General features: G+C 46.6%; 1 protein-coding gene across 15 annotated transcripts in view; it reads left to right on the top strand.

The window, feature by feature from the left end:
* arhgap39 (Rho GTPase activating protein 39) overlaps window positions 1-14,598 on the top strand; it is a 722,701-nt gene that overhangs the window by 683,594 nt on the left and 24,509 nt on the right. For 14 of the 15 annotated variants that reach the window (XM_063044607.1, XM_063044609.1, XM_063044605.1 and 11 more), the window contains 2 exons: window positions 4,344-4,513; window positions 8,775-9,015. In XM_063044607.1, the coding sequence (XP_062900677.1) occupies window positions 4,344-4,513; window positions 8,775-8,969 (365 nt within the window). In that variant the 3' untranslated portion in view covers window positions 8,970-9,015. Of the gene's footprint in view, window positions 1-4,343; window positions 4,514-8,774; window positions 9,016-14,598 lie in introns of those variants that run through there. The other variant, XM_063044619.1, reaches the window with a different exon arrangement.

The following is a 14,598-nucleotide window of genomic DNA, read 5'->3' as shown; positions in this document are numbered from 1 at the left end:
GGGCTGAATGGCCTAATCTTGCTCATATGTCTTATGGTCTTCCGTCTGACACAAAGCTTGAAGCTGCACAAACTGTGGTCTGCCATTCAGATAGTCCATTATCCGGGATAGAATGGAACTGCCAACCTGCATTGAAAGGCGCTTTCCTCCCAGCAATGAGGGCTGTATGGTATCAAAGGCACTTGAGAAATCAAAGGACTGTGGGAGGAAACCCACACTGTCACAGGAAGAACATCCAACCTCCTTAGAGACAGCACTGGAATTGAACTCTGAGTTCTGACTCCCTGAGCTATAGCAGCATCGCGCTAAGCACTACACTACTAGCATAGGAACAGGCCCTTCAGCCCACAATGTCTATACTGACCACGACCCAATTTAAGTGAATCCCATCTGCCTATCCATGCTCCATGTTCCTCCATACCCACCATTCATGTATGCATCTAAATGCCTCTCAATATTACTGTCATACTTCTATCCATCATTTCCTCTGGCAGCCCATTCCAGTCACCTCACACTCTGTGTTCAAAAAAAACTTGCTTCTCAAATCTCCTTTAAACTTTTCCCCTCTCATCTTAATGTGATGCCCTCCAATACTTGACAATTCTATCTCCTGAGAAAGACCTTATCTACCCTATACCCTGTCTATCCCTCTCATAATCTAGATACTATCAGGTATCCAAGTTCCAAACTTCCAATTTCCAAATTTGCTCCCCATTTAGAAAATAGTATGCATCTTTATTCCTTCTACCAAAATGCATGACCATACACTTCCCTACGCTTCCTTGCCCCTCTTAAACTATCCAAGTCGTTCTGCAGACACCCTGCTTCCTCGACACTACCAACCCCTCCACAAATCAATCAATTCTGTCATGCAAATTATTGACATGCAACATGAAAAGAGCCAGTCCCAGTACCAACCCTTACAGAACTGAAATGTTCCATCCCATAAATCTCAGTAAAGCTCCTCTGCACCCTCCTCAGTGCAGTCACGTGCTTCCTGTAGTGGAGTGAGCACACAATAATCCACCTGTGGCCTAACACCAAAACATAACCTCTCTGCTCTTATATTCTGTGCCCCAATTAATGAAGGGAAGTATCCAGTCTGCCTTGGTAATTAACTTGTCTACCTGTATTGCTGCCTCGGGGATTAGTGGACATTCATGTTGAGGTCCCTCTGTTCTCATTACTTGTTGCTATTCATTGTGTAAACAGTATCTTGTTAAATAGCAGGATAGTTTTAGTTGTCTGCTGTCTGGACTCTGTAGTTCACCCCTTCTCTTCCAACTATCTCTCTCTCTCTCTCTCTCTCTCTCTCTCTCTCTCTCTCTCTCTCTCTCTCTCTCTCTCTCCCCCTCTCTCTCCCCCTCTCTCCCCTCCCTCCCTCTCTCTCCCCCTCTCTCTCCCCCTCTCTCTCCCCCTCTCTCTCCCCCCTCTCTCTCCTCCCTCTCTCTCCCCCTCTCTCTCCCCTCCTCTCCTCCTCTCCTCCCTCTCTCTCCCCCTCTCTCTCCCCCTCTCTCTCCCCCTCTCTCTCCCCCTCTCTCCCCCCTCTCTCTCTCTCTCCCCTCTCTCTCCCCCTCTCTCCTCCCTCTCTCTCTCCCCCCTCTCTCCCCCCTCTCTCCCCCCCTCTCTCTCCCCCTCTCTCTCCCCCCTCTCTCTCCCCCCTCTCTCCCCCCCTCTCTCCCCCCCCTCTCCCCCCTCTCCTCCCCCCCTCTCTCCCCCCCCCTCTCTCTCCCCCCTCTCCCCCCCTCCCCCCCCCCTCTCCCCCCCTCTCTCCCTCCTCCCTCTCTCCCCCCCTCTCCCCCCCCCCCCCCCCCCTCTCCCCCCTCCTCCCCCCCCCCCCTCTCCCCCCCCTCCCTCCCCCCCCTCTCCCCCTCTCTCCCCCCTCCTCCCCCCTCTCTCCCCCCTCTCCCCTCCCCCCTCTCTCCCCCCCTCCCCCCCCTCCCCCCTCTCTCTCCCCCCCCCCCCCCCTCCCCCCTCTCCCCCTCCTCTCTCTCCCCCCTCCCCCCTCCCTCCCTCTCCCTCTCTCCCCCCCCCTCTCTCCCTCTCTCCCCCTCTCTCCCCCTCTCTCCCCTCCCCCCCCCCTCCCCCCCTCCTCCCCCCCTCTCCCCTCCCCCCCTCTCTCCCCCCTCTCTCCCCCCTCTCCCCCCTCTCTCCCCCTCCCCCCCCTCTCTCCCCCCCCTCCCCCCCTCCTCCCCCCCTCTCCCCCCTCCTCCCCCCCTCTCCCCCCCCCTCTCTCCCCCCTCTCTCCCCCTCTCTATATATCTATATCTCACTCTGTCTCTCTCCCTCCCTCTCTCCTTCTCTCCCTTTCTCCTTCCCTCCCTCCTCTCTCTGTTGCCCTCTCTTCCTTCCTTAACACCTACCCCTAGCTTTAGATCTTGGTGACCCACTGTTATCTCTCATCCTGTTACTGCCTCTGAATTACCTTGGCAGTTTCTACAATGTTAACAGTTCTGTATTGATACAAATGATTGTTTTCTGGAACATGTAAAAGCCTCTGGGTTAGCTGTACCTAAACCATAGTGTGATCTCAAGCTCGACTACAACAGACTGAACAGACTGCAGCAACAGCTCACTGCAGCCTTGTTGTGACTCCCAGGGATAAAATAAACTCCTGATTGTTTCACTTGATAGAAAACCCCTTCATGCTGAGAGAAAAGATGGTTTATTTTTTCCTCACTGGAGCTTTATCTCAAGTTCTGTTAGAAGATTTGAAAGGGCCTTCTGTAATTAATCCGTTGAAAATCCTGCAGGATCTCTCTGTCTGGTCAATACCTCATCTATAATTACTTTGTAATTAATTCTACATATATAATTCTGAGTAATATTTACTGTTAATGCTGATGGCCTCTTTATGTCCCTGTCAAGTAATTTGGATTATTAAGCTCCAACAAAGCCCAGGGATTTTGTTTTGCATTTAAGGTGTCAGATAATTTAGTGGCCGCTTTATTTGGTACCTCCTACATCTAATAAAGTGGCTGCTGAGTGTACGTTCCCGGTCTTCTTCTATAGCCCATTCACTTCAAGGTTCAACATATTGTGTGTTCAGAGATGCTCTTCTGCACACCACTATTGTAACATGTGGTGAGTTAAGGCCAATTTATACTTGTGCGTGAAATCGATGCCCTAGGTATGGCGTAGCCGCGTACCCTACACCGTACGCTACGCCGTAGCCTGACGCGCACCTCCCCAAAAATGTAATTACGCGTCACGGAGACGCAGACCGCAACAACTGTGACTGGTCCGCTTGGTAGCATCGCATTTCCTCCTACGCTGCAATAGCTTCCCATTGGGTTACTGAAGGGCAGGGAAGGAACTCTGGCTACAATGTGTTCCATAAAGCTTTACAGACCTCCAAAGTTATGGAGGACCCTGTGCTTGACGCCAGTTTGTAGCTAGCTGCTACAGCCTGTTGACTTCCACCTGAAGCTGAAACTCGAATGGTGATTGCCAGTCTCTGAGTATACTGTGCGTACACTGATGCGAAATAAATGTTTGGAGACGATGAACCAAATCGTCAGATCTACCTGCCGACATCCGAAAATATTTGAAATGCATTTCCTCGTCCATGTCTCTCAGTGGCTGGACAAGCACAGAAAATTCACCCTCCTTCAGTTTCAGTCACCGTTGTTTGAAGTTTGAGTTTCTTCGTGTTGAGTTTCAACATGAAGAAACTCAACACAGTGGCATAGAAACCCCACCGCCAACTAGTGTTTTGGCGGTGAATTGCAGAGAGATGCAGACACACCAACGCACAAGTATAAATGCTCACAACGGCGTATCCCACTAGCGTAGGCTATGGCGTAAGCTAGTACGTACAAGTATAAATCAGCCTTTACTGTTGCCAGTCTGGTCATTCTCCTCCAACGTCTCTCATTAACAAGGTATTTTCACCCACAGAACTGCTGCTCGCTAAATGTTTTTTTTATTTTTCACACCATTCTCTGTAAACTCTAGAGAGTGTTGTATGTGAAAATCTCAGGAGATCAGCAGTTTCTGAGATACTCATATCACCCCAACTGGCGCCAACAATAATTCCATGGCCAAAGTCACTTAGATTATATTTCTTCCCCATTCTGGTGTTTGGGCTGAACAACAACTGAACCTCTTGACCATGTCTGCATGCATTTATGCATTGAGTTGCTGCCACATGATCGGCTGATTAGATATTTGCATTAACAAGCAGGAGTACAGGTGTACCTAATAAAGTGGTCTCTGAGTATGTGGATCAGTGAGTATGTGGAACCTGGTGTCTGTATACAGCTGACGGTACTGAAACCTGAAAACAGACTGAAATGGGATTTCCTCACTTCGTTCTTCTTCTCTGTGACACTTTCTGACAGCTTCGTTGTTGAAATTGTGGTACCGTGAACTGGAGGATCCACTCATCCCACACGAATTTTACGAGCAGTCGATCACTCACTACGAGAACCCGGAGGCAGCCATCGCCGTCGTCCACTCCTTGCCCAAGCTCAACCGCCTGGTCCTCGGTTACCTCATCCGGTTTCTCCAGGTAAAACCCTAGTCATAACACCACCCAGCCCTGAAGCAACACCCTCAAAATGGTGGGAAAACTCCACGGGTCAGGCAGCATTTATGGAAATAAATAAACGGTCGATGTTTCAGGCCAAGATGCTTCATCAGGACCGGAAAGGGAGGGGGAAGAAGCCAGAATGAGAAGGTGGCGGGAGGGGAAGAAGGACAAGTTAGAATGCGATAGGTAAAGCTAGCGGGATGAGGGAGAGGGGATGAAGTAAGAAACTGGGAAGCGATAGGTGGGAAAGATAAAGAGCTGGAGAAGAAGGCATCTAATTGGAGAGGAGAGTGGACCATGGGAGAAAGGGAAGGAGGGGGCAGGTGAGAAGAAGAGGTAAGAGGCTAGACCCGGCCCTTAATGTGGCCAATTGCCCGCTTCAGCCAAAGAGCCACAACCATCACCCACTAGCATTGCAAGTTTCTGGTTAGAACAGCTTTCCTTATCTCAGCAAGAAACATCTCAAAATTTCAGAGTCATAGAGTGCTAAAGCTCACATAAAGGTCTTCTGGTCTCTCTAGTCCATAGGGAACTGTTATTCTGCCTGTTCCCATCGACCTGCACCCAGACCATAGCCCTCCATACTCCTCTCATCCATGAACTTACCCAAACTTCTTTTAAATGTTTCAACCGAACCTGCACCTACAACTTGGGATGACAGCTCATTCCACGCTACACTCACACCACCCTCTGAGTGAAGAAGATCCCCCTCAGGTTGCTATTAAAATTTTCACCTTTCACCCTTAACTGATGACCTCTATTTCTAGTCCCACCCAACCTCAGTGGAAAAAGCCTGCTTGCATTTACCCTATCTTTTTCCCTCATAATTTTGTACACATCTTCTCTCATTCTCCTGCACTCCAGGAATAAAGTCCTCACCTATTCAACTTTTCCCTGTAACGCAGGTGCTCAAGTCCCAGTAACAACTTTGTAAGTTCCCTCCTTTCAAAGTAAATTTATTATCATAGTACGTATGCTACCTTGAGATTCATTTTCTTATAGGCATTTACAGGGAAAAGAAAAACAATAGAATTTATGAAAAACTATGCATAAGCAGACAAAGGCTGACAAACACCAATGAGCAAACAAGACAAATAAAAACAAAACTGAGAATATGAGTTGTAAAGAGCAGCTTGTAGCATCAGATTAGAGTAATGGTGAGTGAAGTTATCCACGTTGGTTCAGGAGCCTGATGGTCAAGGGGTAATAACAGTTCCCGAACCTGGTGGTGTGGGTCCTGAAGCTCCTATACCTCTTCCTCGTAGTTGCAAGAAAAGTGCATGGCCTGGATGGTGGGGATCTTTGATGATGGATGCTGCTTTCTTTTGACAGCGCCTCTCGTAAATCTACAGTACTCAGTGGTGGGTAAATGTACTCTCTGTGATCTACTGATCTGTATGCACTACTTTCTGTAGACTTTTTCTATTCCTGGGCATTAGTATTTCTGTTGTAGGCAATCATGCAACCATTTAGGATGCTCTCCACTGTGCATCTATAGAAGCTTGTCAAAGTTTTTGGTGACATGCCGAATCTACGTAAATTTCTAAGGAAGTAGAAGTCCTTTTGATGATGCTTATATGCCTGTCCCAGGACAGATCCTCTGATCTGTTAACGCCAAGGAATGTAAAGCTACTGACTCTCTGCAATCCCCAGATGAGGACTGGCTCGTGGACCTCCAGCTTCTTCCCCCTGTAGGCTGTGCTTACTCCCCAACATTAGTAAAGTTAATTGGCATTTGCAATCAGATTTAGAATTGGAATTGGTTTCATTTGTTCGTTATGTGCCGTGTCATATGATATGGGTGATCATGCTCTTTCCATGACCATGATTGTTCTTGGCAAATTTTTCTACAGAAGTGGTTTGCCATTGCCTTCTTCTGGGCAGAATCTTTACAAGGCAGATGACCCCAGCCATTATCAATACTCTTCATGTCAGGGGTCACATAATCAGGACTTGTGATCTGCACCAGCTGCTCGTACGACCATCCACCACCTGTTCCCGTGGTTTCACGTGACAATGATCTGGGGGCTAAGCAGGTGCTACACCTTGCCCAAGGGTGGCCTGCAGGCTAGCGGAGTGAAGGAGCGCCTTACATCTCCTTTCACCCTGTCACCCAGGAATTGGTTTATTATTGTCAAATCTACCAAAGTACAGTGGAAAACTTACAATAGGTTAGTGCGCCAGCCACACAGATCATTTCATCACAACAGTGCGTTGAGGGAGTACAAGGGAAAGCAGTAAGAGAGCGTAGAACGAAGTGTTACGGTTACAAAGCAAGTGCAGTGGTGTAGTGCAGGCAGACAATAGGACGCAAAGCAACAATGAGGGAGATCGTGAGGACACTCAGGGGTCTATTTACCAAACGAGGATCATTCAATAGTGTTATAACAGTGGGATAGAAGCTGTCCTTCAGCCTAGTGGTACGTGCCCACAAGCCTTTGTATCTTCTGCCCAATGGAAGGAGGCAGAAGGCAGAGTGTCCTGGGTGGGTGGGATCCTTGAAAGAACTGTTTCATTTTGGTGGGTGGATGAGATGAGGTAATACAAACTGGGGGGCACAAGTCCAAAAAGGCTCAACAGACCGGCGAGCATCTGTGCAGAATTCATTGAAAATGGAACAGCACAGCAAGTCAATAAAATGGTTAATGAGGCACAAGGGGTCCAGACGTTAGAAACAGAGCCATGGAAAAACAGGGCAAGGAATTAGGATGAAACTTTGTAAGATACTGCTTAAACCTCTCGCTCAGCATCAGCCAAACCAAAGAGGTGATTATTGGCTACAAGTGTCCACAAACCAGTCCTCATTAGGGATACAGAGGTGGAGAGGGTCAGTAACTTTAAACTCACTGGCATCAACGTATCTGTCCTGTGACCAGCACCTTAGTGTCATTGCAAAGAAAACACAACAGCATCTCTACTTAAAAGTTTGTACAGATTTGGCAAGTCATCTAAAACTCTGACAAACTTCTATAAGTGTACAGAGGAGAATATCCTTAAATGATCACATCCTGGCCTGGTATAAAAACAGCAATTCCCAGGAATGGAAAAACTCAGATAGGGTGGAGGATAAGCCCAGTCCATCACAGGCATACCTTCCCCACCAATGAGCACGTTTACTAGGAGCACCAGCACACGAAAGCAGCATCCATCATCAAGGACCCCCACCATCCAGGCTAAGCTGTCTTCTCACTACAGCTATTGGGCCGAAGGTACAAGTGCATTCAGTTCTGTGGAACAACACAAGGTGTTTTAACTTGTCCCTAGTATGGATGCAAGTGGTAGGATCCGGTGATGGGAATGGAAAATTAAAAAATGGGATCAGTGTAAATGGGTGGTTGATGGTCAGCATAGACTCAGTGGGCCGAAGGGCCTGTTTACCTGATGTATGGCACTCTGAACTGATCACAAGTTGGAAGAACTAAGAAATCAGCACTTTTAGATGCCACAGAGGGAAAACACAACGTTAGCATCCATTTTGAGAGGACTAGCATAGCTGAGGCTTTGTAAGGCATTGGTCAGACCACACTTGGACAAGTTGCAACATCCAAAGTTATTCCACAGAACCTAAGGCTCTTGTATCTTGTATCTCCTACCTGATGGTAGCGGTGAGAAGAGAGCATGGGCTGGATGGTGCTGATCTGCAATGATAGATGCTGCTTTCTTGTGGCAGTGCACCTTGTAAATGTGCTCATTGGTGAGCAGTTTTGGGCCTTTAATCTGAGAAGGAATATGCTGGCATCAGAGAGAGTCCAGAGGAGGTTCACGAGAATTATTCTGGGAGTGAAAGGGTGAACTTATGTGGAGAGTTTGGTGGCTCTGGGCCTGTAGTTGCTGGAACTTAGAAAAATGAGGAGGGATCTCACTAAAATTGATCAAATATTGAATGGCCAAGATAGAATGGGAGACTCTAGGGCACAGCCTCAGAATAGAAGGGTTCCCTTTTAGAACAGAGATGAGGAAGAATTGCTTTGGCCAGAGGGTTGCGAATCTGTGGAACATATTGCCACAGACGGCTGTGGAGGCCAAGTCATATTTAAAATAGAGGTTGATAGGTTCTTGATTAGTAAGGGTGTCAAAGGTTATGAGGAGAAGGCAGGACAGTGGGGTTGAGAGGGATAATAAATCAGCCTTGATTGAATGGCAGAGCACACTCGATGGGCCAAACTGCCTAATTCTGTTCCTATGTCTTATGGTCTTACTAATTGTGTTTTCCCCTCTCTCCTCGACCACTGGCAATCAGATTTTTGCCCAGCCAGCCAACGTCTCTGTTACCAAGATGGACGCCAACAACCTGGCAATGGTCATGGCGCCCAACTGTCTGCGCTGCCAGTCCAACAACCCCAGGATAATATTCGAGAACACTCGGAAAGAAATGTCCTTCCTGCGAGTGCTGATTCAACACCTGGACACAAGTTTCATGGAAGACGTGCTATAGCGAGGCTAGATCGCCAGTCGAAGCAGAAGAGATATCATCAACAAACGTACAAAGATAAGCCTTGTATAAAAATGTGTCTGCATTTGTTTATACCGAATTGAGGTCTTCTTGCCAGTCCCTTACTGGTTGGTGTTGTCTAAATTATAAAAAAAAAAGGGAAAAAATGGAAAAAAAAGTATTCTATGTAAATTTTGATGCTGGTTTTGAAGCTGCTTTATTCGTTCTCTGTGTATGATGCTCCCATCCAGGTCCATTGCCAACTTTACTAATAGTTTATTTTTTAGTTTAGCATTCGTACTTGGGTTTTTAAACCACTTTATAAAGTAACTTTATTTTTATAGCATTTAATTATACAGGGCTAAAGCAAAACAAAGGACACCCTTCATGTGGAGAGATGCCCTCATTCCATTTTCTTCACTGTTAATTCTTCCATTCCACATGTTCTGCTGTGAATTTTAGCTGAGATTATTCTAAGCCTTATGTCGTTCCTACTCTTATTTGTACAAAGTTCAAGGTATTGGACTTTTATTTTTTAAAGAGAATTGGTTCATTCCATTTTGTTCAATCTAAATAATCTGGAACTTCCCTTGACCAAGTATGAATTTGTTTCCGGTTTGAGTTTCTGGTAATGGAGCATTGCCCCTGTGAGGTGCAACTCCCATTGGGTCTGGTAGTTTATCTTTATGTCCAGTGGCCCGATTCAGAGTTTTCAAGATTAGGCTGTTGGAGAGAATGCAACACTTCCTTGTATTAATACTGGTTATTAGGAATTGGGCACAGGTGTAAACTCATAACTCATTTGCTTGCTGATCATGAATGAATTCTACATCTTATAAGAAAATAGTTCCTTGAAATTTCCTCTCTGTGTTTAGTTAGGAAAATAACATTCCACACACTATTAGACTTCTAGAACTGCAAGTAAACGATTGAACGTCGAACGTTACAGCACAATACAGACCCTTCAGCCCATGATGTTATGCCAACCTTTTAGCCTACTCTAAGATCAATCTAACTCTATTTTTCTATCATCCATGTGCCTATCTAAGTGTCTCTTAAATGTCCCTAACGTATCTGCCTCTACCATTAGTCCTGGAAGGGCAGTCTGTTTAAAAAAAAAAAAATGACCTCTGACATCCCCCTAGACTTTCTTCCAATCACCTTAAAGTTATACCCCCTTGTATTAGCCATTTCCGTCTTGGGAAGAAGGTGCTGGCTGTCCACTCTACGTATGCCCATGATGTTCTGCTGACTTTTTAACTTACTCCAAGGTCAATCTTACCCTTACGTCCTAGGTTTCTGCACCTCTCCTTCAGGGGATGATCCCACACAAGAAGTCCCCTGTATGTGCAGTGGGTCACAAATCCTCGTTTTCAGAACAGATCAGAATATTGATCAAATCTGATTTCTTGACTTACATGTAATTGTAATGAGGGGGATCATGTCGAGACTTATCTCAGCATATGTGTACACACATTTTCCGCTGTGGAAGTGGAGGTGAGTTCGATGGTAGCCAAACAAAGAATTAGCAGGGTTATGGAGAGAGTGTAGTGGAATAGAATAATAGATTGCTCTTAGGGAAACCTGGTATATCTCAGTGGCTCCTTCCATACTGTAACCATTCTGATTATCTAAGGACCCATTCTAAAAATCCGCATCCACCCTAAAAATCCCCATCCACCCTAAAATCCCCATCCACCCTAAAATCCCCATCCACCCTAAAATCCCCATCCACCGAAAAATCCCCATCCACCGAAAAATCCCCATCCACCCTACAATCCCCATCCACCCTACAATCCCCATCCACCCTAAAATCTACATCCGTTCCTAAATATGAACCATTCCATCTAAATATCCCCTTTCCCATCCTAAACATTCTCTTCCCAAGATGCACCGCAGGCTTCTGGAACCAATACTAGAGACCAACATAGGTTCTTTCTTTCTGTGTGATTTTAGCCATCCACCTAAGCTTTCCCATTTTTCCCTTTTCTGTCCACCCTCATCTGAAAACTACACACTAACGTGGTGGCTTGGATTGTAAAGACAGAGGTTCCTGCAGAAACATGAACCAAAATGTGGCTTTGGGCTAAGCTGGCCCCTATCTGTCATGACTATAGAGGTACCACAGTGGTTCTTCTGCCTGAACCAGCTCAGGTGGTCACATTGTCCAATACTGTCCATGGGCTAAGGAACTATGAGTACATGGTGAATTTTGTCAAGATTTGGGGGTTGGATCTCCACTGTTGATGCCCAAAACAGTTGAGCAAAGCAGAGATTGCCACCCCTAGATTGAAAGACTTTATCATCAGCAACATGACCTGAGTCCCTACCTACCCTGTTCAGCCATTCTAAAGTTCAGCTGTACCTTTTGACAGTCAGTGTAAGGCCTTCTAACCATGGAGGTTGAAGCAATCAGGCACTGTTCCGCAGAAAATGTCGAGTAAATATAACCGAGGGAAGTCTTCTGCACCTTCTCAGCCCAGCCCCTGTTTCTCACATGAATTGTATGTCTAGTTGTCCCTGTCACTTCAGGATTTCATTGGATGTGGCCTGCAGGAGACAGAGACTGTCCAACAGCACCCTGGCAATGCTGTCATGCGATATGTTACCAGCCATTCAGGTTCCAGACAAGAAACACTGTTGTTTTTTCCTTTGTTACACGGAGATGTGCAGGTGTTCCTCACGGGCCCCCTGTCACCAGCGTTTATATCAAAAAGTTGCATGATGTGCTGACATTTGAATGCTAAAATCACTTTGCTGTTCTCCGAACCAGTAAGGCACCTCTACCGGAACACTGAGCTGAATTATTCCCCATACCCCAGTGGGTGCCATGGTAACATAGCAGTTAGCATGACTCTTACAGAGTTCGCAGTTCAGTTCCGACGTCCTCTATAAGCAAGTCTGTACGTTACCTCACATCTGCGTGTGGATTTCCTCCGGGTGCTCTGGTTTTTCCCCACAGCCTAAAGATCATTAATTTTGTAACATTGTAAATTGTCCTGTGATGAGGTGAGGGTTAAATCGGTGGCTTGTTGGGGCAGAGGGCCTGTTCCGTGCTGTATTTCTAAATAAATAAATCTAGTCTGCTATTCTGCCGTAAATGAGGCCATTCAACCCATCGTGTCCATGCTAGTCACTCCATTTCCCACACCCCAATTCCTCCATTTATAGAACCAAGAACAGTACATTACAGTGCAGGCCCTTCGGCCCACAGTGCTGTGCCGACCATGTAACCTACTCTAGAACTTCCCTACACATAGCTCTCTATTCTCTAAGCTCTATGTATCTATCTAAGAGTCTCTTAAAAGATCCTATTGTATCCACCTCCACCACCACCGCCAGCAGTGTCTGAGACCTGGTGTGTGTGTGTTTCAGACCTGGTGTGTGTGTGTCTGAGACCTGGTGTATATGTCTAAGACCTGGTGTGTGTGTGTGTCTGAGACCTGGTGTATATAGAAACATAGAAAATAGGTGCAGGAGTAGGCCATTCGGCCCTTCGAGCCTGCATCGCCATTTATTATGATCATGGCTGATCATCCAACTCAGAACCCCGCCCCAGCCTTCCCTCCATACCCCCTGACCCCCGTGGCCACAAGGGCCATATCTAACTCCCTCTTAAATATAGCCAATGAACTGGCCTCAACTGTTTCCTGTGGCAGAGAATTCCACAGATTCACCACTCTCTGTGTGAAGAAGTTTTTTCCTAATCTCGGTCCTAAAAGGCTTCCCCTCTATCCTCAAACTGTGGCCCCTCGTTCTGGACTTCCCCAACATCGGGAACAATCTTCCTGCATCTAGCCTGTCCAATCCCTTTAGGATCTTATACGTTTCAATCAGATCCCCCCTCAATCTTCTAAATTCCAACGAGTACAAGCCCAGTTCATCCAGTCTTTCTTCATATGAAAGTCCTGCCATCCCAGGAATCAATCTGGTGAACCTTCTTTGTACTCCCTCTATGGCAAGGATGTCTTTCCTCAGATTAGGGGACCAAAACTGCACACAATACTCCAGGTGTGGTCTCACCAAGGCCTTGTACAACTGCAGTAGTACCTCCCTGCTCCTGTACTCAAATCTTCTCGCTATAAATGCCAGCATACCATTCGCCTTTTTCACCGCCTGCTGTACCTGCATGCCCACTTTCAATGACTGGTGTATAATGACATCCAGGTCTCGTTGCACCTCCCCTTTTCCTAATCGGCCACCATTCAGATAATAATCTGTTTTCCTATTTTTGCCACCAAAGTGGATAACTTCACATTTATCCACATTAAATTGCATCTGCCATGAATTTGCCCACTCACCCAACCTATCCAAGTCACCCTGCATCCTCTTAGCATCCTCCTCACAGCTAACACCGCCACCCAGCTTCGTGTCATCCGCAAACTTGGAGATGCTGCATTTAATTCCCTCATCCAAGTCATTAATATATATTGTAAACAACTGGGGTCCCAGCACTGAGCCTTGCGGTACCCCACTAGTCACCGCCTGCCATTCTGAAAAGGTCCCGTTTATTCCCACTCTTTGCTTCCTGTCTGCTAACCAATTCTCCACCCACACCAATACCTTACCCCCAATACCGTGTGCTTTAAGTTTGCACACTAATCTCCTGTGTGGGACCTTGTCAAAAGCCTTTTGAAAATCCAAATATACCACATCCACTGGTTCTCCCCTATCCACTCTACTAGTTACATCCTCAAAAAGTTCTATGAGATTCATCAGACATGACTTTCCTTTCACAAATCCATGCTGACTTTGTCCGATGATTTCACCGCTTTTCAAATGTACTGTTATCACATCCTTGATAACTGACTCCAGCAGTTTCCCCACCACCGACGTTAGGCTAACCGGTCTATAATTCCTCGGTTTCTCTCTCCCTCCTTTTTTAAAAAGTGGAGTTACATTAGCCACCCTCCAATCCTCAGGAACTAGTCCAGAATCTAACGAGTTTTGAAAAATTATCACTAATGCATCCACTATTTCTTGGGCTACTTCCTTAAGCACTCTAGGATGCAGACCATGTCTAAGACCTGGCGTATGTCTAAGACCTGGTGTGCACCCTGTGGGGAACAAGCTGTATCAGAGTGACTGTCCTTTGGGAGGGAGATATGAGGTGGAAGTTGAGATTGGTTCCTCTCCAAGTCCTCATCCTTTGGGTCAATGTCCATGGTCAACAAGCACCTTGGGTCATGTGATCTACATTGCGTGATACCCGGACTGTCTCGGTTGGACTTCACACAACCCATGATGCACAGGTATTTGAATCACTCCCTCACTCTCTTGATCTGTCCCCACCCACTTCTGATGTCCCAGATTCAGATTTATTTATCACATATACATTGAAACGTAAAGTTAAATCTGTCGTTTGCATTAACAACTAACACACCCACAGCTGTGCTGGGGGCAGCTCACCACACATTCTGATGCCAGTGTACTATGTCTACAATGCTTGGCAGAGCAACACAAATCACAAGTGACAAAACAACAACACCCAATGCAATACAGAGTCCTCTATTCTCAGGACAGGCCATCTTCGGCCTCCAGCCTCCAGCCTCCAGCCTTACAGACATTGGGCTTCAGCTTCCCCAGGGCGAGACTGGGAAAATAACTAATGAACTGTCTGCTAGGGCTCGGG

This window comes from Mobula hypostoma, chromosome 3 (assembly GCF_963921235.1).
Source record: "Mobula hypostoma chromosome 3, sMobHyp1.1, whole genome shotgun sequence".
NCBI classification, from domain to species: domain Eukaryota; kingdom Metazoa; phylum Chordata; class Chondrichthyes; order Myliobatiformes; family Myliobatidae; genus Mobula; species Mobula hypostoma.
This window is presented reverse-complemented; position numbering and strand designations above follow the sequence as displayed.